Source organism: Abramis brama, assembly GCF_963993115.1.
Source record: "Abramis brama genome assembly, chromosome: 11".
In the NCBI taxonomy this organism is placed as follows: Eukaryota; Metazoa; Chordata; class Actinopteri; order Cypriniformes; family Leuciscidae; genus Abramis; species Abramis brama.
The window spans coordinates 16891539-16913815 of NC_139973.1; the positions used below are offsets into that span (position 1 = coordinate 16891539).

The 22277-nt window shown below is 35.5% G+C and overlaps 1 protein-coding gene across 18 annotated transcripts in view; it reads right to left on the reverse strand.

Annotated features, from left to right (window-relative positions):
- The window catches only part of dlg1a (discs large MAGUK scaffold protein 1a), a 128620-nt gene that overhangs the window by 2207 nt on the left and 104136 nt on the right, over nucleotides 1–22277 (reverse strand). For 10 of the 18 annotated variants that reach the window (XM_084129832.1, XM_084129819.1, XM_084129831.1 and 7 more), the window contains 10 exons: nucleotides 19873–19987; nucleotides 16478–16654; nucleotides 12499–12565; nucleotides 8064–8163; nucleotides 4292–4333; nucleotides 2759–2809; nucleotides 2542–2643; nucleotides 2284–2456; nucleotides 2025–2134; nucleotides 1840–1931 (listed from right to left, as the gene is read on the reverse strand). In XM_084129832.1, the coding sequence (XP_083985958.1) occupies nucleotides 1840–1931; nucleotides 2025–2134; nucleotides 2284–2456; nucleotides 2542–2643; nucleotides 2759–2809; nucleotides 4292–4333; nucleotides 8064–8163; nucleotides 12499–12565; nucleotides 16478–16654; nucleotides 19873–19987 (1029 nt within the window). Of the gene's footprint in view, nucleotides 1–1839; nucleotides 1932–2024; nucleotides 2135–2283; nucleotides 2457–2541; nucleotides 2644–2758; nucleotides 2810–4291; nucleotides 4334–7728; nucleotides 7754–8063; nucleotides 8164–12498; nucleotides 12566–16477; nucleotides 16655–19872; nucleotides 19988–20804; nucleotides 21113–22277 lie in introns of those variants that run through there. The other 8 variants (XM_084129827.1, XM_084129829.1, XM_084129828.1 and 5 more) reach the window with 4 other exon arrangements.

Consider the following 22277-nt stretch of genomic DNA (forward strand, 5'->3'; position numbering starts at 1 on the left):
CCGACTGAAGTAAATGTGGCCGAACCTTAATGAAATTAAAAATTTCATGTCACTCCTGTGGAAAGTAATGAGTTAAGCAGATGTTGCTGCATTTTAATGTCTGTGGTGTTACAGCCTCAAAAATCCTCTGTGCAAGCACTAATGCAACAAACCATTTCGTCTCTGTGGTTAAAGGTTATGTGCAGTGAGCTAATGTCTATCTTGGCTTTTTTTATTACTCCAAATTGATTGCTTCCTCTTTTAATGTTCTGTTTTGAATTTATTTTGAATATTGAGTTAAACTGAAAATAAACATATTATAGTAAGATAAAAACTCAAGGAAACTTTCCTGGAAATACTCCAGGCAATCTTTCCTCAGGCTAAAGGTTATTTGCTGTGAGGCTTTTTGTGATTTTTTTTTGAAAACCACAACCTTATTTATTATTTGAATGGCAGTGGTTTTGTGAAAATGTTAATTGCTTTTTAATTAAATTTAAATCAATAAGCTTGGCGTCTGTCAACACAGCTAGACAGGTGGGGGGGATTAATGTAAACATAATTCGTTTTGTGTCTTAAAGGGATTGTTCAACTAAAAATGAACTGTCATTATTTACTCACCCTCGTGTCATTCCTAAACATCATCTATCATAAAATTTATTTTTAAACATATCTCTGTTTGTTTTTGTCCATACAATGAAATTCATTGGGGATCAATGTTGTTTTGGACCCCATTGACTTTCATTGTATGGGGGGAACACTGAGAAATTATTAAAAACATTGATTTTTTTTGTGTTGCACGAAAGAAAGTCGTACAGGTTTGGAATGACACGAGGGTGAGTAAATGATAAGAGAATTTCCTTTTTTTTTCTTTTTCGCTACCCCTTTAAAATCAATGTAAACAGGTGGAATAAAACTGTATGTGTGTAAAAATATCTAAGTTTAATAGAGTCATGCAGGGATGATGTTAATACCCGGAAAACTAATTCACCACTGGTTCACTCGAGATATTTCTATGGGGTTTTATAATGGGGTTTTTCAATTTACTATATGAGTAAAATAATGTCTGTTTTAGAGCATGTGAGTGATTTCGCTCTACGCCAGTGTACTCTGCTCAATCGTTCACGGCCCAAATGATTGCTTCAATTATTTGATTACCCATATTCCTCAAAATATCTTCTTTTGTGTTCAGCAGAAGAAAGAAATTTGTACAGGTTTGGAACAACTTGAGGGTGAGTAAATGATGACAATTTTCATTTTTGGGTGAAATATCCCTTTAACTTGGATGTTCACTGTACATTTAGGCTATGCATAAGGTTGTATAACTCCATAACCTTAGATCTATTGCTTATTTCACATAATTTCGAACCAGCAGATCACAAAGAGCATTCTGGATTGAGTGAGCGGCCCAGAGCGGACCGAGTGAGCAGGGCAGAATCTTTTCTGGAGGAAATATTACCACTCAACTCACATGCTATGTTCTGTGGTAAACATAACTTGATGATACTTGAATGTTTTACACACAACCATCTGAAAACGAAATTTATGAAGTAGTTATTATCATTTAAAAAAAAAAAAAGTAACTAGATTGGTGTGTGAGTGTGTGCAGTTTACGTTGTAGAGCAAAACATTCAAGTATCCTCAAGACCTTATTTTACTTATTTATAAACTGGAAAAACCCCATTATAAAACCCCATAGGAAAAAGTCTTCCGGGTTTTGACATCATCTCTGCACCCCTCTATAGTAGAGTGTGGATTTGTTGCAGGACAGGTAAGGTAAGACGACATGACGTGATGAAAATGACTCGAGTAGAAAGGTCAGAATTGATTTGGATGTGGTTAAGTGTATTCTACTGTTCTCACCGGTGAAGTGCTCTAAGAATTCCTGCTCCAGTTTCATGGCTCTGTCATAAGTCTTCCTGCCTTGCTCCTCCATCAATCTCTTATTCATCTCTCTGAGGAGGACACAGAGGACCTGTTATTAGTACCAATCAGTCAAGGTTTAGCATTTATCATGTGTTTGAGGATCCTTTGATACAACAACGTACAAAATATTCTCCACTGATTTTGGTTTCACGAACACCGCTATGGGGTAGAGCTGTGCTAACTGGAGTCGCTTGATGGCATTGCCTGAGACATCCAGGATGCAATGTTTGCCCTTAAAGAACAGAAAAAAAAAAAAAAAGACTGTCACATGAACTGCTGCACAGTGAAATCAAAAGGTCATCACGAAACTCACAAAAAGAAAATTCCTTTTTTATTACTGCCATAAGTTTTATTACTTCCTATCATGTTGAACTTGTTCACCTTTTCTGCAACCTCTCGCACTGACTGCACGCTTGTCCCATAGAGGTGGTTGTTATATTGGCCCGCCTCGATGAACTTGTGATCTTGAATGTCTTTTTCCATTTGCTCCCGTGAGACGACAAAATGGTAGTCTCTGGCATCAACCTCGTAGTCTCGCTTTGGTCTAGTCGTGTCTGGTCAAAGAACAGTAATGCCCATTATAACAGTGCAGATGATATTTGAAATACTGCAAAAGAAATAATAAAACAGTATACTCACGGGGAACACATGACCCAAACTTGTCTGGAAACTCTGAGATTAAATCATCGTTGATCCGGTCTTTCATGGGTCCAAGGATAATCACTGGACGAGCGTAACTCGCTGTAAAGCACAATAATAATAATAATAAGTCAAACAGAGATTTACAATGACACCTACATGGAGTAATAAAAACTAATGTACCATAATAAAAGAAAGCTTGCAAGAAGACACTCACCTTCCTGTTGCCTGACTGTCTCATAAGAGAGGACATAATCTTCCTGTCCACCTAGTAAAGACAGAAATACTGATATAAGTTCAAAAATCTTAGAGAATATAATTAAACCAGCATGTATGTGCTGTATAGCCTCAGCTAAACTCTTCTATACCTTACCTAACTTGCTTGTACTTCTGATTGAGAGGATTTTGACAAGATTTTCAAGAGTGGAACTGTTTTTCTCTTCTTAGCTTCATTAACCTGCTGTCTAACAGCTAAAGTTCATTAGTTAGCTAATTATTCGGCATGCTAAATAATGTATACTACTAATGTTCACATGGTTGGGCTGAGTAAGATTTTAATTCAAATTTAAAATAAATGCAGTTATTTTGAACTTTCTATAAAAAAATAAATAAAAAATAAAATAAAAAAAACATTAAGCAGCTGTTTTCAACATTGATAATAAGAAGAAATGTTTCCTAAGCACCAAATAAGCATATTAGAATGATTTCTGAAGGATCATGTGACACTGAAGACTAAAGTAGTGGCTACTGAAAATTCAACTTTGCCATCACATTAACAAATTACATTTTAAAATCAAATGATATATATATATTTTTAAAAATACAGATTTTAGAGCATTTTTGATCAAATAAATGCAGCCATAAGTGAGCATAAGAGACTTTGTTCAAAAACAATTTTAAAAAAATCATACCGACCTTAAACTTTTAAGCAATAGTGTACAAGTTTAAGGTTAAAAGACTGGTGGCAATAAATAAATAAATAATTTAATAAATAAATAACCTCACTAATCAACTATGTTGTTGTATGACTAGTCAACCACTTGAGGTGGAAATTGAAATGTAATTGAAATTGAATGTTGAGCGTTCAAATATATTACTTGTACCCTATACCCTATGAAAGCATGCCTTTGTCGTGAACAGTAGTCTCTAATTTTCACTCACTGTTCAGATGAGATATATTTGAGAGCCATGTAGGATTAAATAAAAGTTCAAGAGGTTTTTCAGCCCTCGCCCACTCGACGTGAATGACAGGCCATGATTTACAAACTGCTGAAAGACACAGGCTTGTTCAAATGTTATTTGAAGGTAATATTCCAGGCGGTAATACGCTCTTGTCCCTGGCATGATCACTAAAGCAAGGTACACAGATAACAGCACCTGTTTTATCACTTGAAACTCTCAGCACAGGCAAATCATGCTTTGAACTATAAAGCATGGTAAACCAATGGTAAGCTTCTGTCGGCTAAATCAACAGTGTGTTTAGATTTGCTTTTAACACCTTTTTAACTATTTTAATGTTCTGTTATGGAAAATTAAAATATATATATATATATTTTTGAAATCTTAAAATAAACTATTCTTGTGCAAAATCCTTACTCTGATATTGGTCTTAAATAGTACACATCTTTCAATTGTGTGTGTGTGTGTGTGTGTGTGTGTGTACAACATAAAAGGAAAGCTTAGAGAACAAAAGGGAATTAGATGAACTCAAAAACATGATGAAAGGAAATAAAAGGGAACACACACTTACGGTAACTACTTTCACTATCGCTGGCGTTAGAAGTTACATGCTCTGAAACCATAAAAAGGGAAAATAAGCACCAGAGACACAAAAACACCAGCCTTGCAGGAATACGCCAGACACACTAAGAGCAGTCACCAGCAGATGGCAGTGTTAAGGACCTGAACAGGACATTGAGGCTTTGAAGCTGATCTCATTTTGCTCAATAAAACTGCTTCCACGAAATGAATTTGGCATTTCAGCCGTATGAAAAATGTAAAATCATCGAACAGCCTCTGAATGCCTCTCGGGAGAGAGGCCCCACTCCTACATTGAGACACTTTTTAGGTGGTGAAGTCTAAGAAAGGACAGAAATACTAAACATTCGGAAGTCAAGGGAGATTGTAAATAACCTTCTTTCACATTTACCATGCTAATCTTAACCCCTCATGTTCTGTCGTGACTGTTTTCACAGTACTGTTCAAAAGTTTGGGATGAGGTTTTTTTTATTTTATTTTTTTTACTTATTCAGCAAGGATGCATTAAATTGATCAAAAGTGACAGTAAAGACATTTAAATAGAAAGGATTTCTATCTCAAATAAATGCTGTTCTCTTGAAGTTTCTACTCATCAAAGAATCCTGAAATGTATAAATATATACATTTAATAATTGTATAAATATAATGTTTTCAATAATAATACGTTTCTTGTGCAGCAAATCGGCTTTTAGAAGGATTTCTGAAGAATAATTTGAGAATATTTCTGCCATCACAGGAATAAATTACATTTTAAAATATATATTATTTTAAACAGTTATTTTAAACTGTAGTAATATTTCACAATATTACTGTTTTTACTTTTATTTTCAATCAAAAACAGCCTTAGTGAAAAACATGAAAGAAATCTTACTGACCCCAAACTTTTGCACAACAACTACATTTTTATGAACTCAATATACTGTAGTTGAGTATTATTAAATGTTTTGCTTATAATCAGTTCCTATTAGATTAAAGCAAATTACTGTATCATCCTGCATATGCAAAAACAAACAAAACAAATGGCCTGGTGGTCTCTCAGAACATGAGGGTTAAATTCTTCTGACTACAACATTATTTGCATTTGATATATTTGTCCCCCAAAGTCTCTATGTGCACATAACCTCCCAAAGCAGAATCATGGCAATAACTACTTTTGTACATATTCTGATGAAAACGTGAGCAGTGCAGAACTCGCTGGTGGTTTCCAAGGTATTGCTAAGCAGGGCACTTGTCACCAAGTGAAAATCATTCATTCGATTGCTTAGTAAGGGGAATAGGGTTAAGCATTTGTTCAAAGCCCTAAACCACAGCTTCTCAAACTTTTTTGTTTGCCAAACCCCTTAGAGGTCAAATATTTACCTGAAGTACCCCCTGAGATTTTAAGTTAATATTTCAATAATTTAATGACACATTTGAATGTTCACAGTTCTCTGATGGTCTAATGGAGATAGATAGATAGATAGATAGATAGATAGATAGATAGATAGATAGATAGATAGATAGATAGATAGATAGATAGATAGATAGATAGATAGATAGATAGATAGATAGATAGATAGATAGATAGATAGATAGATAGGACAGAACGATAGATAGAACGATAGATAGAACGATAGAACGATAGAACGATAGATAGATAGATAGATAGATAGATAGATAGATAGATAGATAGATAGATAGATAGATAGATAGATAGAACGATAGGACAGAACCATAGATAGAACGATAGGACAGAACCATAGAATGATAGATAGATAGATAGATAGATAGATAGATAGATAGATAGATAGATAGATAGATAGATAGATAGATAGATAGATAGATAGATAGATAGATAGATAGAACGATAGAACGATAGACAGAACGATAGACAGAACGATAGATAGAACGATAGATAGATAGATAGATAGATAGATAGATAGATAGATAGATAGATAGATAGATAGATAGATAGATAGATAGATAGATAGATAGATAGATAGGACAGAACCATAGATAGAACGATAGGATAGAACGATAATAATAATAATAATTAATAATTTGTTACATTTATATAGCGCTTTTTCTGAGACCTCAAAGCGCTTTACATAGAAGGGGGGAATCTCCTCAACCACCACCAATGTGCAGCATCCACTTGGATGATGCGACGGCAGCCATATTGCGCCAGAACGCCCACCACACACCATCTTATTGGTGGAGAGGAGACAAATGCCGATAGATAGATAGATCGATAGAAAGAACGATAGATAGAACGATAGATAGATAGATAGATAGATAGAACGATAGGACAGAACCATAGATAGAACGATAGAACGATAGATAGAACGATAGATAGATAGATAGATAGATAGATAGATAGATAGATAGATAGATAGATAGATAGATAGAACGATAGATAGATAGATAGATAGATAGATAGATAGATAGAACGATAGACAGAACGATAGATAGATAGATAGATAGATAGATAGATAGATAGATAGATAGATAGAACGATAGATAGAACGATAGATAGATAGAAAGAAAGAACGATAGGACAGAACCATAGATAGAACGATAGGATAGATCGATAGAACGATAGATAGATAGATAGAACGATAGATGGAACGATAGATAGATAGAACGATAGATAGAACGATAGAAAGATAGATAGATAGATAGAACGATAGGACAGAACCATAGATAGAACGATAGGATAGATCGATAGAATGATAGATAGATAGAACGATAGATAGAACGATAGATAGAATGATAGATAGATAGAACGATAGAACGATAGATCGATAGATCGATAGATAGATAGATATTTTATGATATTGCTATTTGAATTGAAAAATGACATTAACACTAAGTGTCAATACAACATTTTGATATCTTAAATTCTTTACTTTCAAACATTCAAACCATGGAGATTTTACTTTGGGGGAATACTGGTGAAATTCTGTAGACTTCGATCCACAAAAATGTTGGAAATTATGCAAATTTGAATTTAAATAAAGTCAACCTAACACACACTGTGTTCCCAAAACGATGTTAAACTCTGAGCACATGCAGCGATGGAGAAGCAGCATTTACTGTGAACAAAGCCGCTCTCAAAACACAGTAATATAAGCTGCAGTAAACGCTGTAAATGAACACAGTGCTGCTCTTCACTCTGAAACACGCAGCGCAACAGACTATATTCTTTAATCAAGTCTGCAGCCTTTGATTTTATAATCGCGATTTGATAATATATATATATATCGCCATTTCATATACAGTGATTTATATTCTGTAAAGTTAGTAAATCTGGCCCTTTGTGTTTTATGGTAAGAGACACAACACAATTCTAACTCAACATCACTTCTACGGGCAAGACAGTTTTATGGGGAATAATGGGAGTTTGGTGGGGCCGGTGGGGTAGACCTGCTGTAGCCTTTGTGGACTTACTCAAGCCTTTGTCGTCACTCAGGTCCTGTGGAGCAGTCGGCAGAGAGCAAGGAACAGGAGAAAACCACAAAAATAACAATGATTACAGGAACAACATATCTGGTCTTACCGAAGAACTTCGCTCCTGCCTTGCAACAAACCCAGATACGGAGACTTCAGTGGTCTTCAACAGACATTCTGTCCTTACATCATCTCATATTGATGCATGATCAATCAAATTTCCTGTCATGTTTAGGGTTGTTGCAGAAGCAGGAGTTTCGTTCAGAGGTGTCGGTGCCACTACCCTGTCTTGCACACGTCCGGTGCTTTTCTGTGTCCGCGGCTAATGTACTTACGGTCCACATCGCTTGTTTCCAGTTCGCTGGGGTCCTTGTTCTTGTAGAAATGGAATTTTCGCGAAAAGAGGTTCTTTTTACGCTTGTCATTGAATGACTGCTGAGAAGGAGAGGGAGGGATGGAGGGAGGGAGAACAAAAAGGGAAGAACAGATGGAATGGTGTTGGGTGTCTAGTTCAAGTATGAACAAATGCCCAACTTAACAGATGCCCATGTTACTGGCTCTGTGGCCACCGCCATCCAATAAAATGATGCTGGAATGACAAAAATCACTAATGCTAGAACTTATAAATAGACATGAAACATGATATTGATTTGGAGATGGCAACAGACACAGTTGAGTTTATGAGGGATTACTGAATATCAGATCAACTTAAAGGGTGGTTACCACAACCATGGTCAGCAAAGTGGGTTCACAGCACAAGGGACAAACTCAAGGACATGCAACCCTCGAAATGAGTTAGTGGATTAAAGTTAGTGATTGGCACTGATCAAAAAATTTGGACTGGAACAAAGCTACAATAAGCACAAAAGACATAAATAGATGGATAACTAATTTGCAGGAAGAGAAAGTGAAGAGCAGTTTGACATCAATGGCAAGCGTATTTATCTTTTTGTTCTCTGAAACGTTCATGCACTCATGCTGCATTAGTGAATGCAGTTGAAAAGGCTAAGACACTGAAGAGTGGATGATGAGTTTATCCGGTGGAGGAGATGTTTGCTAAACACAATACTGCTGCAAAGTTAAAATCACTAGGGCTGGGCAATATTGAATATCGACAATATATTCTGTGGTCATCTAAAATGAATCACAATGATTTAAAGGTGCTTTTTATTTGGCCATTACATTTTCTAAAGATGACATCATTAGATTGGATGTACAGTTCTTACTTGTCTGTATATATTAAACTTTATTACTTTATTACTTTATTAAATCTGTGTTAGAGTAAGATGGTACGTTTGATTTATTTCTGTGAACCATTTCAATTAATCTATTCATAACTGATTTAATGATGTTTGTATCATTCAACTAAGACCATTCACAATGTGGGATATTTCTTATACTAAAATCTGGTAGTAAAAAAGATTATATTAATGTTTCATTTGTGTTATTATGTTATAGTAGTGCAAAAACATTACTGCATTTTACTTCTTGCATTAAACTTTTTTTTTTTTTATCTACAATGGCTGTTCAGTTGAAATGATGGTTCTGGTTCTTTTGAACAGAATTTATTAAAGGGATAGTTCACCCAAAAATGAAAATTCTGTGATCATTTACTCGCCCTCAAGTTGTTCCAAACCTGTATGACTTTCTTTCTTCTGCTGAACACAAAAGAAGATATTTTGAAGAAAGTCGGTAACCAAATGTCTGATGGACCCCATTGACTTCCATAGTAGGAAAAAAAAATACTATGGAAGTCAATGGGGACCAGCAACTGTTTAATTACCAACCTTCTGTTAACCGTTGCCAGAGCGCGGACGCACTGAAGCGGTTTTATTTATATATAGTTCAAAGTTACTATCAGATTTAATGTTATACCTTGACAAACTATACATCATTAAAAAGATATAAGACTCAAGTTTCAGAATTTGACCACTATTGTATTCTGAGAAACTTATAGCGACAGTTATTTCTTAATTTGTGTCAGGAGTTATGAAATGAAAAAATTAGTCGATACCTTTGATATGAATTATGCGCGTCAGCCGCTTTCATTCATAAAAAAACTCCCGTGCCGTCGTCATGACAGCGATACACAAAACAACGTGCCTCAGGGCTTTAGCTCAAAAATGTGCAGATTTGGAGAAATATTGATATATTCTCATAGGTTTACATCAGATTTCTATAGACAGGAATAATATTTATTGAATTTATACCCAAATGCGTCGATGTAATCATTATGAGCGTTTGCATAACTCTGATACTGTGTTTTCAATTCATACCAATAGCCTGAGGGCGCCCTCGCCGCCCTGTGCACAGTATTAGTCCATATATAGAACATGAAGAAGAGCCATGATCATGTGACATTCCAGGAAGCCTCGAACACACACAAAGCTAACAAGAGATCGCGCTATAACTATGGCTGTAACATGCAGTTTTGAAGACAATAAACATGTTTGCTATGATATTTGAGTTACCTGTGTTTTTCAATCCATGCCAGGTATTTCCATAATAATAGATTATATTTATAATGTAATGCTAATCTATATAGAATCGTTGTGCAGAACACTATCCAATAGTATATTTTCTGTCTGATTTTTTATCTGAAGCCAAATTAGATCACAAAAAAATATTTAAAATACTCGATTTGCTTTATAAAGTAAGTTTATAAGCACAAACATGGTTTTAATCTCATAAATTGTCGTGTATTGATGGTGTGCTAAGCTAACATGCTAGCTAGCCCTAGGTGCACCTGCCAGGCTGCCACCTAGAAGTTATATTTTTATTATTTTTTGAATGCTTACTGAAATGTTTCTTTATTCAAGAAATGCATTTGATACAGTTTAAAATGTAAGGGTGAACTTTAAGAAAAGAAATTAGTGACTGAAACCATATGAATAGCCTGTGAATAGCCAGTCGTTAGTAACTATAATGCAGACAAAAGAAATGCATATTTAGAGCCATAACCGGGCTGGAGAGGTGTGAATGTGTGCAGGGGGAGACTGAGACTGAATGGGGCTCGTTTGCACCACAAAACAATAAAGACAATATACTGGATAGATGGTTAGAAGATGACAATAAACATCAGTAGCATTTTAGCGTCAAATCAAAATAAAGTCACATGACATGGTCTTGAAAAACATTTCACTAAATACAGAGTTTTGGACTTATTATCTTAAGATTTTAAACATAAAATGTTTAGACATGTGGCATTAGCTGTAGTGCATTTCTAGATTGCTCCAGTGCCAACTTCAATTTTTTTTTCATGAGGATGTTTCATAAAAAATAATTTCTAATAACTTTACAAAACTTTGAAGCTATTTATAACAATTTTTGTCATTATGACAATAATTAATTCTACATTTACAATAAACTGCCAGGTGTCAGCTTTCAAATGAGATCATACTTGTGCTTTTAGTACAAAGGGTTCATGAACTGTATCTGTTTCAGTTTGGGTATGTCATTTCTTGGGATTTTTCAAAAGTGGGGTTGCAGCTTAACAGGTTAAAATATCTTCTTTTGTGTTCAGCAGAAGAAAGTAAGTCATACAGGTTTGGAACAACTTGAGGGCGAGTAAATGATCACAGAATTTTCATTTTTGGGTGAACTATCCCTTTAAGTCAGAGCAATTACACAAATACTATAATATATATCGAATGTCATCAAAATGCTGAAAAATATTGAGATCTATATACTTTACACACTGTATTCAAAAGTTTAGGGGTTGGTAAGATTTTAAAATGTTTTTGAAAGAAGTCTCTTATGCTCAACAAGGCTGCATTTATTTGATCAAAAATACAAAACAAATAGAAATATTATTACAATTTAATTTAATTTCATAACAATTTCCTATTTTAATATATTATTAAAAAAGTAATTTATTCCTGTGATGGCAAAACTGAAGTTTCAGCAGCCAATAATCCAATCTTCAGTTTCACATTATCTTCCAGAAATTATTCTAATATGCTGATTTGGTGCTCAAGAAACATTTCTTATTATTATCAATGTTGAAAACAGTTGTGCTGCTTAATATTTTGTGGAAAAAGTGACTTTTTTCTTCAGTACTTTAAATGACTAGAAATTTCAAAAGAACAGCATTTACTTGAAAAAAATAAAAAATAATTTTTAGTCATGTAACTGTCACTTTTGATCAATTAAATGCATCCTTGATGAACAAAATGTATTATATATAATAATTTTTTTGCAATATCACCCAGTCCTAATAGTCACATGCTGTTAAGAATACTTACATAGGAGAGAATTGTGAACAAACATACAGGATTAGTACACTACGTTTAGTAAAAATACATTTTAATCTATTTCACAAATGAAAATTTCAAACAAGCATCTCATTCATGAAGAATGATTCATCACTTATATATATATATAGTACATCACTACTTTGTTAGAGTTTACACTTGCCAGCTGTTAGTCATCCTATGTGAGAACAGTTTTGACTTTTGAAATGTCACACAAGAGGAAGGTGCAACAAAATGTTTCTAATGCTTAACATCTTATTAGCACTTTCATCTAAAAATATCATAAAAACAACAGTGTTTCAAAATAGGCTACAAGGCGTGTTCATAATGTTTTCTGATTTCTGTCAAATTAAGGTTATGTTGGCATGACTCCAGGTAAACCAAATACATTTTTTACACAAAAGGCCTATTTATAACGTATTAGTCTATAAAACGTATTAGGCTATCTTAATAAAAGCATTAAAAGCATGTTTGTGTCATGCCAGACATGGTAAATATTTTAGCAGCAAACACTTACCGCTTTGTCTCGAGACTTGGAGTTGAATTTGACCGTCTTTAACCTGGCTCTTTCTTTTCTCTCCACCCTGAAGAGAAAGGAGACAGAGAATGTAGGGCGAGTATTTTCACTGTTAATACAAAAAAGCTGTCCTGTGTTCATTATGTACATGTGTATAAACTAAAAACGTAAATGTATGAAGCCAAAAACTTTTGTTTTTGCAAATTGTAGCAAAACATATTTTGAGGAAAGTGATATATGCAATTTTTTACCCTAAAATATAATATATGCAGAGGTGGAAGTAACGAATTACAACTACTCACGTTACTGTAATTAAGTCGTTTTTTTGGGTACTTGTACTTTTTTGAGTATATTTTTAAAGCTGTAATTTTACTTGTACTCAAGTACATATTAAACTAAGTAATCTACTTTGCTACTTGTAAAATCACATTTCGTTACTGAGTACAATTTGAATTGATATTCAAATCTTTGACTGGCATTTCGGTAGCCAATAAAAATATTCGATCGTAAACGGACCAATAAAACCCCTGATATTTGGACTGAATTAAAGCCGCCGCAGTCGCAGCAGGTTTTGAAGAGCTGATCATAAGTGAAGAAGACGAGGAGCTCAGAGTGATTAATGGCTGGAATGAAAGTTTGGAGAAACAACAATCTACATAGTAGTATTGTCAAAATATCTATATTTTGATACATATCAATACTGAAATATCTGTCAATACTCATTTTGGCCAATACACCGATACGATACCAGCTGCGCATTCTCATTCTCTCATCTCAACGACAGCGAGTTTGACACACCCGCCTCCTCTCAGCGCGGGATTGCAGGTAGGCCTATTACGCATAATTTTATTAATACCTGCAAGTTTCTATGGCATATTTTAATGGTAAATATCACAAGTGCAATATTATAACGCTAGGGCACATTCATGTTATTGCAGAAAACTGGACGCGAGCTCTCAAATATACGAATGAACTGGACTCGGATATTGAGTGTGCGCTCTCGGACTGTGTCATATCATGTGCAATCGCGAATCTCTCCAAGTGGTTCTCACTGCAGACTCAAATGACGTCCAGCTCCAATCTCTCCATGCTCTTGAATTAAACGTTGTCAAAAGTTATGAAAAATCTGGTCTTTTTTGCAAATTAAATTCAGCTTGAAATCAAGCTTCCTTGTGCTGTGTGTGAGCTATTGCAACAGTTAACGTTACCCTATTGTAAAGACAAATACACTGAGTGAGTAAATATTTAAGTTAGATTATTGTAATGGTTATTGATCAATGTTTAAATATGTAAACAAAAGCCCAAATTAAAATCTCACAGTATAAAGTGGACGTGTCTCTTGAGAAGACTTGAATTAAACTTTCCCATTAAAATAGATCACTGTTACAATGAGTGTTGTGCTTTTCGATGCTTGAAAATAATGACTGCCTTGACAAAATGGATGGACAAAAATGTAGATATTAAAATATTTAGTTTGTGGTAGTTTTCCCGATGGTATTAAAAATTATAGGCTAGGCCTACTGAATACTGACATATTTCAAGGTGTCATATTGAAGTTAGAAATTCCAGTATCATGACCACTAATGTCCTTCGACAATAGGGTAAAAACGTGTTAAAAGTAGCTATTTTTTACATAAATCTATGATTTGGTTGAATATTTATTGGTAATACATTAACTATCGCCAGTTAAAAAGTAACTAGTAACTAGTACTCTGAGTAGTTTTTGAGAAGAGTAATTTGTACTTTTACTTAAGTACTTTTTTGACACCAGTACTTTTACTTGTAATTGAGTATTATTTCAGCAATGTAACGGTACTTGTACTTGAGTACAAATTTTCAGTACTCTTTCCACCTCTGAATATATGGACAAAAGTATTGGGACACCTGACCGTTACACCAACATGGACTGTAATGACATTGCATTCTAAATACATAGACATTAATATGGAGTTAGTCCCCAATTTGGAGCTATAACAGCTTCCACTCTTCTGGGAAGGCTTTCCACAAGATTTTGTAGTGTTTTTGTGGGGATATTTGCCCATTTATCCAATAGAGCATTTGTGAGGTCGGGCACTGATGTTAGACAAAAAGACCTAGCATGCAATCTCTGTTCCAGTTCATCACAAGGATGTTCCATGTGGTTGAGGTCAGGGCTCTGTGTGGGCCAGTCAAGTTCTTCCACATCAAACTCATTCAACCATGTTTTTTATGGACCTTTCTTTGTGCACTGGGGCACAGTCACACTGGAATAGAAAAGCTCCTTCCCCAAACTGTTCCCAAAAAGTCGGAAGCATGGCATTGTCCAAAATGGCTTGGTGTGCTGAAGCATTAAGTTTTCCCTGCACTGGAAGTAAGGGCCCTAGCCCAACCCCTGAAAAACAACCCCACACCATAATCCCCCCTCCACTAAACTTTACAGTTGGCACAATGAAGTCAGGCAGGTAACCTTCTCCTGTCATCCACCACACCCAGACTCGTCCATCAGACTGCCAAACAGAGAAGCGTGATTCATCACTCCACAGAACACATTTCCACTACTCCAGAGTCCAGTGGAAGCATTCTTTGCACCACTCATCTTGGCATTGTACTTGGCATCCACTTGGCATGGAATCCCATTCCATGAAGCTCCCGCCACACAGTTTTTGTGCTGATATTAATGCTAGTGGAAGTTTGGAACTCTTCAGCTATGGAATCAGCCGATCATTGGCGACTTTTACGCATCATGCGCCATTTTTTTCCCACAGATGTTTGTAAATGCAGACTGCATGGCTAGATGCTTGATTTTATACACCTGTGGCAATTTGTCTAATTGAAACACCTGAATTTATTAATTTAGAGGTGTGTCCCAATACTTTTGTTAAAAAAACAAAACAAAAAAACTCTGAGATGGCCAAAGATGTTCATCTGCATGCATGTGCACAGACCAGTTATTAAAAAAAAAAAAAAAAAAGATAAAAGGATCATGGTTCACAGCAAGTTATTTGACACCTGACCGTAAATTATTTTTGAAGGTGGTGTATTTGTTACAAAAACCATGCTTTGATGGATCTAGATGACCTCTAACCTCCAAAATCCAAACATGAAGTACAAGGAAATAGGATGTAGATCATTTTGTTTAAAATACATAGGATTTACAGAAACAGAAACAGATTTACAGAAACTTTCACAAAGAGAAATCCCAACTTGTTTCTTGCTGGTTGCCCCCTGTGATCAGTTAGAAGACGTGAGAGGCACATTTTTAGAATGAGGTGAGAAGTCAATTATCAACTTTCAATCAGCATTCAGCTGAGTGGAGAGAATGAGAGGGAAACTCGCGGCATCACACATCAGCGCTGAAGTTCAACGCTCTAATTAGACTTTGTAATATCAGGTGACAGTAAACCCATGACTTTGATCAAAATAGAGCAGACTTTGTTTATTCTAGCTAATTTCATGGCTTACATCATTTGTATCCTAAATATGATTAAATGATATATATTGTCACGTTCTGTACAATTCAGCAAAGTTTTGATAAAACTTTATTGGTGTCAACATTGTTGGTTGTGGTAGAAATGACACCACGACTGTAATTTGTATTATTTTTTTAATTTATATCATTACCACACAATAAATAAAATCTCCAGCTGCTGAGTCAAGTTAAAACCCTCATCACAAAGAGAGATACTTTTTCTTCATCTGTCAGTTAAGTATATTTAGTCTCAAATGTAATAAGTCTGGGATGCCATTGTGCAGATATACATATGTGCTCATTCCTCATTATTAACAATTACTATACACAATGGGTGATAACTAAACCAAAATGAAAAATGGCAGTGAATTGAAGCGCAAGACATTGTGAAAGAAACAATAGAGGAAAGAGTATGAGCTGTGGGTAATGTGGCATTAAATGCACAAATTGTGTTAATCATGGCAAAGAGGGTTAACTGACCTAACTTTCTACAGTACAGTATGTTCTGGAATGCATGGGGGCACAGCCTACCTCTTCTTGCTGGGAATGACGCCCATCTCCTCCATCTCGCCATCTGGAGTCACATGGCGCGCCTGCCACCACTCCTCGTCCGAGGCATTCAGGACGTGTAGGATGTCGCCGAAGCGGAAGTTCAGCCCCTGACTGGGCAGGCCCGAGTCTTTCGTTATGTCATAATCAAACAGGGCTCTAAAGGAGGAAGAATGAAGTGAGAAGAAGAAGATTATTATTTTAATTTTTTACAGAGCAAAGAAAATGTCAACCAGAAGGCTCATAATTTTTTTTATAAATTCTGTGCCATATTCAAACCATTTTTGCAATTTCTGTTTGTCTAAGTTTTTGATTCTCAAACACTCCCCCCATCTTCCATTGGTTGGACAAACAGATTATCCGCGTCCAAAACTTATGCTATTGGTTGAGCCAGTGCTGGGTCGCGATATTCAAACAAGCAATGTTTTTATAAAGCCTAAAGTGTTAAAGGGATGGTTCACGCTAAAATGAAAATGAATTCATAATTTACTCACCCTGGTGTTATTCTAATGCTGTATGCCATTCTTTATTTATGGACCACAAAAGGAGAGTTTTTAAAAAATGAATATTTACATTTTACCCCCAGAACACTTGGAATATACAGCAATTTTACTGATATTTTTGCGTCCTTTTTTAAAAACATGATGCTGGTCGCCATTCACTGCTGTTATATGGACGAGCGCGAGCAGGCCATTTTTTGAAAATTCTCCTTTTGTGGTCCATAAAAGAAAGAAGAGCATACGGCATTAGAACAAGACCAGGGTGAGAAAAATATGACTTAATTTTCATTTTAGGGTGAACTATCCCTTTAAGAGTTATTTTTAGGTACAGTTTTATGGACCACTCGTCTCTGAATATTACACTGGAATATGAAAATGTTTTTTAACATAAAAAAAACAAAAAAAACACTTCAGCTTTAGAGATGCAGTAGCAGCCTTTATTTTAAAGGTCAGAGAGGAGGATAAAAATGGGGCATGCCAAACAAAATTATGATTTTTGGAATTAAACCCTTTCTAACATTAAAAGTGGTCTTGCATGAGAATAAAAATGCTACAAGCTACAAGGGTGTAGAATAAACAGCAAGAAAAAGCCTCTAGACTCTGAACACACAAGCTTCTATGAATTTTAAGCAACCATAAAGATATGAAAACCATTCTATGATTCCAAAAAGCAAGCCTTCCTAACTATTTTGCCCACAGACAGATTTCCTGAGATGTTAAGTAGGCCACTGCTGTTCTGTGCATGTGTGCATGTGCATTTAAGAGAACTGGAGCTGAAGTAACTAGCCATCCAAGCTCTTGACTAGCTTATCCGTTTCCTCATCAATAATGAAGCACTTCCAGGAGGAAGTCAGGGCATCTGAGAAGCTTATGGTGTTTTAAGGAACATTACAGACACCAAAGCCCTCTTTAACCTCCAAAAGCATTTAAAGAACGCCTATTTAACTCTGAATTATGTCCAGTCTTAATCAGCTTAGAGGAGTAATAGGCAACATTTGTATCCTTGTACAGTTGAAGCAGAGACCTTAAATCATTATAGTAAAGGGCCGGTGGAATGCAGATTAAAAGCTCAGTCCGTATAGATATATGGTTTTAATGGAATATTAGATCATAAAACTGATGTTCCTTTCAGAAAGGTCAAAATTATATATGTACTATGACATCCAGTGGAACAATTACACATTTTTAAATGTATTACTTGTATGAGTAGAAACTATCACTTATGAGTCATGAAAAAGGCCTATACATAGTTTCTAAGCACACGAAAAAGAAAAGTCAAAAGGGTAAGAGGCACTACATGTCACTGGTATCCAAGTGAACCTTGACTTTGTGTCACAGAAATGCTGTGGTTTGCAGACATGCTGCAGGGAATAGAAGCCAAAGATGACTGCGGTTCTACCGGCATCCTTGCGTGATTTTAAACATCTGTCAAAGCAAGTTGACAGCAACAACAGTGTGTGTTAGTACAAGTCTTTTAGAAACAACCACAAACTACATCCTATAATGCAAAAGTTTGCAATAAACCAAACTTGAGCAAACAGCCTCACTCCAACATGCACTTTAGAGACAGGATGTTTATGGAAGCCCTTCGGCGCTACACATGACATAACGACGCAACAAATATAATCTTCATTTCCATCACCATTTGTTCCATTAATCATTCATTATATCCATTTACTATGTTCTGTGGTATGTCCTTCAATTCAATTTCGTTTCGATTTTCCTGTCAGTTAAAATAATGTTGTTTTTCTTATCCAATTTGTGTGTATTATTTTCTAAAGAAAAAAGCACACATAAATATATGCAGGGACAACATGCACATATTATGGGTCGAGCTCAATGTGACACAGCTGAGAAATCACATCCAATATTAAATCAGTGAATACTGCATGGATGTGTAGAGAATCCAGAGCCCGGGGGCTTTCGAATCCTCAAAATGTCAAAGCTATTCTCATTAAAACATAAGAATAGCAACCTGAGAGCTAAGGAATAACGTTAAACAAAAGCCACATAAGAGCAACAATTCAGCAGTAGCTTCACATTACAATCCTGATCATCTATCTCTTACCAACCTGCTAGGCTAGGAGCGATGAGAGCCTGTGAACACACAGGAAGGTGAAATGATTGACAATGGCTCCAAAAACATGGCAAGCTCTGTCAATACAGAGCCCTTCATGTGTCTGCCTGAAAATATGTGAATCAATCTACTGTGTAACCACTGGCGTGAATGTTCTGAGAGCAAAAAAACGTAACAAAAAAACAAAAAAAACAGGCACACTTCAGACAATGGCATGTTCACATAAGAGGCCGCCTATGACGCAATCAGCGGCAGGCAGAACAATGTACATGAAAAAATAGGCTGGTCAAATATTAATGAAAGCCATAACAACATGATACATTTTTATTTTTGCATGTGTTGTGAAATATGTGAATATAATATGCATTAACCCCATTGTGTATAAGAATATACACAATGAGGTCCAAATGTCTGAGACCACAAGTGAAAATGCTTGTTTTTGCACAAGTGAAAATTATTATTATAAACATTATAATTATTAATATCTTTTTATATAAATGTAATATTATATTAAACATTTTAACAAAATATTACAGATTTTCCTAGAACAGATTGCATTACAAAATTAACAACATTTATATTTAAAAAATATAATATAATATAATATAATATAATATAATATAACATATTATAATATAATATAATAATAGCAAATACAATCCAGTAAAACCAGATGTACTACATACTATGTGAAGTTGTTTTTGCAGAAGTGCCACAGTCTTGCGTTAATCTCTAGGTTTAAGGATCTAAGCATGATTTTGAAGATCAAATGTAACTAGTGGTGACTAGAGGGAGCTCACCTGACATACAACGTCCTCTTCTGACTAGTCCGCAAGGAGCCAGAGCCTGAACTAATACTGCTGTTCATCATCTGCTCCCGTAGATCATGGATTTTGGCTTCAAATCGACTGTACTCTGTTGGAAACACAGAGAAGAAGATTACACATGCTGTCCTGCTGAGAAGAGATAAGCAACAAGGAAAAACACCTCGAACACCTACAGCTTCAGGGTGGATCGGTAGTATTGATGGAGATGGGGAAGAAAAGTCAGACAGAAAGATGTGTGTTTAGAGCAATAGTAGAAAGTATAAGATCTCTGTTTGAGGTTAGTTAAGTGTGAGCGTTACAAACGCATGAAAACTAAAGAGCAGACAGATGCATCAACATATTAACAGCTGTGCAAGCCGTAAAGCGATAGAGAGGATGGATACAGTCTGATGTGTTCGAGAAATCTTATTTAATAAGATAGATCTGCTGAATTCATCATCCATTTCAAGGACTCAAACTGAGTGAGGAGGGTTTGCTCACGCTAGACTGAAACGGTGAAAATGTTCATGAATTATTCAGTGGTTTAACTCGCATAACGCTCCTGCTCTTTCCCTATGTTTGACCTCAGAGGAAGCTATAGGACACGAGCGATATAATTTGCACGAACAAGTGTCCTGATAAAGAGCTCATGACAGGTTTCAATAAAAAAAAAAAGAAGCCAGTCAATGAAATATGAGACAACACGAGAAGAAAAAAACAATTACATGCTTTTAACCAAGTTAAACCTCCTCTTTGAAAACAACAAAAAAATATTATAAAAACTATTATATTATGCTACATTTAAACACCCATTGAACATTCAAATGCACAAGAAAACACTTTAATTCTCCTTCCACTGAATAACTTAACACCTTCGTGCTACAAATTAGTGTTCAGATAAGTTGAAAGTCAATCAGCATACTTACAGACTCTTTTCTCAGAGCCGTGCAGGAGTCTAGAGAGAGTGAAAGAGTTTGCCGAGCGTTTTTTTCCGTGTCTGTCTCTACCCCTCCATGTGAGTTCAATTGTGTTGTGGTGCTGAAGGACAGCTCCCAAAATCACACACAGCTGCTCTCCCAGTGTGTTGTATGCGTGTGTAACTTGCCTTAGTTGGACGCTTCCACGTAAAGCCTCTCTGAGCACCTACAGCACAGCGACATAACAGATGCTAATGGACTAAACAGTGCTTGTATTGCTCACTCACCCCTCCCTCTCTTTCTCTCTCTCTCTCTCGCTCGCTCGCTCTCTCTTTCTGTTGAAGTCACAGCCCTAACCCATGTAGCTCACTGTCTGTTCTCTACCTTTGCTTGGTGAAATAAAGGTGTTGTCTTGTGCTAACAACAGAAGAAATAGAAGAGCACTGAGGCTTGTGATGATATTTGTCAGCAACGGAGGTTTGGTGTAAGCATCAGTTCTGAGGATCTGCTGGGTTACAGCAAATTTAGCCCGACTGCACACACAGTACACGTGGCTGAACATGTTGCTAATCCACAGGATTCAATTGGGAAAAGGATTTAGGCAGGTCAAAAAACACACAAAACAATACACATGGGCATTCCTGTTTTGTAAAATAAATAAAATGACGGTGTTGTATTTGGGTATTTCTATAAATATGCATGATCTAGTGAAACATATGCTCTAAAAGTGATAGTTCACCCCAAAATTGAAAAATTCTGTCATCATTCACACACTGTTCCAAACCTGTAATACTAACTTTCCTCTGTGGAGAATAAAATAAGATATTTTGAAGAAACCAAACCATTTTGATTACCACTGACTTCCATTGTGTCAACAAAAAACACTGAGAATTGTCTAAAAATATCTTCTTTTTTGTTTTACAGAAGCAAGATTGTCATTCAGTTATGGAATGACACATGAGGGTAAGTAAAAGACAGAATTTTCATTTTGGGGTGATTTTATGCCATTCACCATTATTATTTAAGACTTATTTACACAACAGCAAGAAAATTAGCAAGGAGGAACCTACCATGATGGTAATAAAAAGCTATAGTCAATGTTCACTGAGGGATTGAGAATCACTGTTTACATTTGGTGTCAAATTGAAGTTCTTTATTTACTCTCTTTTAGGTGGAATGACCTAATATGACCAACTAATATCACACAACATCACAAAATCAAAATTCATTAAATCCATTACTGATATTACAATTTTTTTCCACCAAAATGTCCCTTCCTGAAGGATGATGTCATAATATTATAATAATATTATAAGAATGCTACAAAATACTAACAGGATGTAGTTATATTGAGGACAGAGGAAAAAATATTCACAAAAAAACATTTTGATTAGAGAGGAAATAATTAAGACCCGTTAAATATTTCATAATAAATTTGCAGTTTCTACTACATATCCATGGGTACATGAAAAAAAAGAAGCT